This window comes from Sinocyclocheilus anshuiensis, unplaced genomic scaffold, assembly GCF_001515605.1.
Source record: "Sinocyclocheilus anshuiensis isolate Anshui unplaced genomic scaffold, SAMN03320099.WGS_v1.1 scaffold2700, whole genome shotgun sequence".
Classification (NCBI taxonomy): Eukaryota; Metazoa; Chordata; class Actinopteri; order Cypriniformes; family Cyprinidae; genus Sinocyclocheilus; species Sinocyclocheilus anshuiensis.
In genome coordinates, this window is record NW_015548196.1 from 232186 (window position 1) to 236972 (window position 4787).

The following is a 4787-nucleotide window of genomic DNA, read 5'->3' on the forward strand; positions in this document are numbered from 1 at the left end:
TTATAGGGGTGTGTGTGTGTGTGTGTGTGTGTGTGTGTGTGTGTTTAGCGTAGCATTAATTCAGTAAGTGACGTCGGCACACGTGTAGCGAATCATTACCGTAAACTCACCGCTTCATCATGTAAACATGTACATAGTGAAAAGCCCAGTATTTTCCACAGTTTTATGTGGATGTGCTGACATTAACGAGTTTAAATATAGACGATACGATACTGAGAGGTTTTACGAAGCGTCGTCTTGTTTAAAATCTCTCTCAAGTGTGCAGGAACAACTTGTAGGCAAAAACGCCAAAGCTTTTGTACCATTTGCATAGCCATTTCTAATCCAAACGAGTGTGAGTGTGTGTGTGTGTGAGTGAGTGAGTGTGAGAGAGTGTGTGTGTGAGCGTGTGTGTGTGTGTGTGTGTGTGTGTGTGTGAGTGTGTGTGAGCGTGTGTATGTGTGAGTGTAATTGAGTGTGTGTGTGAGTTTGTGTGAGTGTGTGTGAGCGTGTGTATGTGTGAGTGTATATATACAAGAAAAAAAAAGATTTTTTCTGTATGGGAATTGTGTTTGTGTGTGGATGTATTAGTCAAACTGAAGTGTGTGTCTGTATCATGTGAGGTTGAAAATGTCAGCAAAGCAACAAGATGTTTGTGTTTCCTGCTTCTATATAAACATGTTCTCCTTCCATCTGCTCCGATTCACACCATCTGCTGCTGAACGTGACACAAACATACAGAAGAAAGAAACATTTCACTACAAATCCTCCAGAAAGTCACTGAAAGCTCAGAGTCATTCTAGCTTGAGTTTCTGAATCTGTTTTGTTCAGTAACATGAGATCAGTGCAAACTTTATAGAAAAAATACTATTTTTTTTTTTTTTTATATTAAATTTGGTAAAGTCATATTTGCAAAAGTACTATGATGTTGCATATTTGTAATCGTGTTTTGAAATAGTGTTTATGTTTTGTAATTTTAGAGTAGGGAGTTTTCACTTTCTCACTAGTAGTTCCCAATAGTTGAGAAGACCTGGACCACAACATGAAAAAAAATGTCTTAGATCCATGTGTATCAGTTTAAATCTTATGATTTTTTTCTCTATACATCAGAATTTTTTTCTCCCAATTTTTGGTGGTCTTAACCTTTTTTCTCTTAAATTTTTCCCTTCAATTTTTTTTTTCTATTCAAAAAACGTTCTCTTAAATTTCTTTCCCTTCATTTTTTTTTTCTATTCAAAAAACGTTCTCTTAAATTTCTTTCCCTTCAATTTTTTTTTCTATTCAAAAACTTTTTTGTCCCTTTAAAAACCCTTTTTCTCTATTCCAAAAAAAAAATTGTTTTAAGAGAAGGGAAAAAATTTAAGACAACATTTTTTTTTGGACACAGTTTGAGTTGGATGTCAAAAATTGGTGTTAGTTTTTTTTTTTTTAGTTTATTAACATTCCAAGTCAGCGCATATTCATGACAACATGAATCAGTCAGATCATAATGTGAAAAATGATTTTATGACAGTAATTCTAGCATAGAGAGACTAGTGAGATGCAGTGCATTAAAACAAAATGACAAACTCTGAACACAACAAAACAAGTTACTAAAACTAACAACAGAAGCAACAGCACATAAGAGCAATGCTTGCTGGGAGTCTGAACAGGCAACTGGATATAATGAAGTAAAGAGAACCCAGAAAAATTAATGTACACTGTAAACATCTTATGTGTTATTTTTGTATATTCGCATGCATACAATGATTGATTATGGGAACATCATCAGTGGTTCCTTAAATCATCAGTTCTAAACAAACGCTAGAAGAAACCACTGACACTCAGTAAAATGGTATAAATGATTCATTTAATTTTAATGTGAAAAGCTTAAAAATAAACCCTGTTTTGACTCATTATAGGATCAGAACTAAATGATCAGCTCTGTCCCGTTATTGTCGTGTGAAGAAATGTCTGGATCATATTTAACCCTGGAATCAAAATAGAAATTGTATTTATTATATTTTTCATAAAGAAAATTACTCATTTATTTTTGTTTTTAGCATTGTGATGTTATTTTCATGACAAGCACATTTTAAGTCTCATTGCTGTAGAAAATCTCCAGAAAATCTTTCATGCTGCACAGACACTTTTTTTAAATATAAATTTGGTAAAGTACTATTTGGAAAAGTATCCTTATCCACTAAATAAAAATGGAAAAATCTTGCAGATTCATTGGTTAAAAAAAAAAAAGGAAAGCCTTAAGAACATTAACCTCTTAAAGCTTCTGTAAACCTGAAACATTTATTTTATGACAGTCTGTAAGATTCACACACACACACCTCTGATGATCATTATGTTCTCATGAGTCTGTTGCCGGCGGCTCGTCCAGTATGTCGATGAGGGGTTTGTCCAGCAGGGGGCTCCACTCAGGGGCCTCAACAGCGTCCAGCAGAAGAGCCAGCTCAGCCTCCAGCTTCTGAAGAGTGTCCTCCACCCGCTGACCAAACACACACACACACACAACCATGAGATTGGACAATGAAGATACACACATAAAAGTGTGTGTCTACAGTGAAAACTGCAAAATTGACACACTCATTATGACCAATGAAGCACTCTACACTTCATATCATTCAGATAAAACAGTCAAGGAATCTCCAGGTCATATTTCCAAAATCAAAATGATAATCAAACAAGAAAAAAATTAATGTGGCTTAAAGAAAAAAAAAAATTAGGGCGAATGAGATTTTGCTATGGAAGACCGTTTCCACCATATCATAAAAAAAAAAGAATTTTTGTGAGAAGTGAGGTAAAAAGTTTTTTTTTCTTAGAGGACAATAAACTTTTTTTGTCCTCTAAATTCTAAGTTGCAAACGTAGAATTTAGAAGGAAAAGTCACAAATTTGCAAGATGTAAACTCAAAATTTAGAGGAACAGACAGAAATTTGCAAGATGTAAACTCAATTTAGAGGGAAAAGTTATAAATCTGCAATAAGTAAACTCAAAATGTATCGGGAAAAAAATCACAAATTTGCAAGATGTAAACTCAGAATTTAGAAGAAAAAAGTAAAGAAATATGCATGAGGCAAACTTAGAATTTATAGTAGAAAAAGGTCACAAATTTGCAAGATGTAAACTTAGATTTTAGAGGGAAAAATGTCACAAATTTGCAAGTGAACTCAATTTAGAGGGGAAAAAAGTCACAAATTTGCAAGATATCAACTTTAAATTTAGAGGAAACATATTCATAAATTTGCAATATGTAATCTCAAAATGTAGAGGTATAAAAGTCACAAATTTGCATGATCTAAACTTAAAATTTAGAGGGGAAAAAGTCACAAATTTGCAAGATATCAACTTAAAATTTAGAGGGCAAAAGTCACAAATTTGCAAGATATAAACTTAAAATTTAGAGGAAAAAGTCACAAGATCTAAACTTAAAATTTAGAGGGGAAAATGTCACAAATTTGCAAGATATAAACTCAGAATTTAGAGGAAAAAGTCACAAGATCTAAACTTAAAATTTAGAGGGGAAAAAGTCACAAATTTGCAAGATTTAACTCCGAATTTAGAGGAAAAAAGTCACAAATTTGCAAGATATCGAAATTTAGAGGTATAAAAGTCACAAATTTGCATGAACTAAACTTAAAATTTAGAGGGCAAAAGTCACAAATTTGCAAGATTTAAACTCAGAATTTAGAGGAAAAATAGCCACAAATTTGCAAGATTTAAACTCAGAATTTAGAGGAAAAAAGTCACAAATTTGCAAGACATAAACTCAGAATTTAGAGGAAAAATGTTACAAATTTGCAAAATTTAAACTCAGAATTTAGAGGAAAAAAGTCACAAATTTGCAAGATTTAAACTCAAACTTTAGAGGTATAAAAGTCACAAATTTGCATGAACTAAACTTAAAATTTAGAGGGAAATGTTACAAATTTGCAAGATGTAAACTTACTATTTAGAGAAAAAAAAGTCACAAATTTGCAAGAGATAAGCTCAGAATGTAGAGGAAAAATAGCCACAAATTTGCAAGATTTAAACTCAGAATTTAGAGGAAAAAAGTCACAAATTTGCAAGACATAAACTCAGAATTTAGAGGAAAAATGTTACAAATTTGCAAAATTTAAACTCAGAATTTAGAGGAAAAAAGTCACAAATTTGCAAGATTTAAACTCAAACTTTAGAGGTATAAAAGTCACAAATTTGCATGAACTAAACTCAGAATTTAGAGGGAAATGTTACAAATTTGCAAGATGTAAACTTACTATTTAGAGAAAAAAAAGTCACAAATTTGCAAGATATAAACTCAAAATTTAGAGGAAAAATGTTACAAATTTTCAAGATTAAAACTCAGAATTTAGAGGGAAATGTTAAAAATGTGCAAGATATAAACTCAAAATTTAGAGGGAAATGTTACAAATTTGCAAGATTTAAACTCAGACTTTAGAGGGAAATGTTACAAATTTGCAAGATTTAACTCCGAATTTAGAGGAAAAAAGTCACAAATTTGCAAGATATCGAAATTTAGAGGTATAAAAGTCACAAATTTGCATGAACTAAACTTAAAATTTAGAGGGCAAAAGTCACAAATTTGCAAGATATAAACTTAAAATTTAGAGGAAAAAGTCACAAGTTTGCAAGATCTAAACTTAAAATTTAGAGGAAAGAAGTTTTCCTTTGAGTGTTACAAGCTGATTGTGCATAGATAAGATCCCTGAACTTGCAAAGACTAAAGTCTCAAGTCTCAAGAGATATTCTTTATCAAAGTTAAGACTCTGCCACACACCCCTAAAACGGCTCGTTCTAACACACCCCCACATATC

General features: G+C 32.0%; 1 protein-coding gene across 5 annotated transcripts in view; it reads right to left on the bottom strand.

Moving 5' to 3' along the window:
* Positions 1–516: 516 nt before the first annotated feature.
* Positions 517–4787, bottom strand: part of LOC107653193 (uncharacterized) — a 16217-nt gene continuing 11946 nt past the window's right edge. The window contains exons 5-6 of one of the 5 annotated variants that reach the window (XM_016439860.1): positions 2301–2458; positions 517–697 (exon numbers count right to left, since the gene is read on the bottom strand). In XM_016439860.1, the coding sequence (XP_016295346.1) occupies positions 2321–2458 (138 nt within the window). In that variant the 3' untranslated portion in view covers positions 517–697; positions 2301–2320. Of the gene's footprint in view, positions 698–1379; positions 1950–2300; positions 2459–4787 lie in introns of those variants that run through there. The other 4 variants (XM_016439857.1, XM_016439858.1, XM_016439859.1 and 1 more) reach the window with 4 other exon arrangements.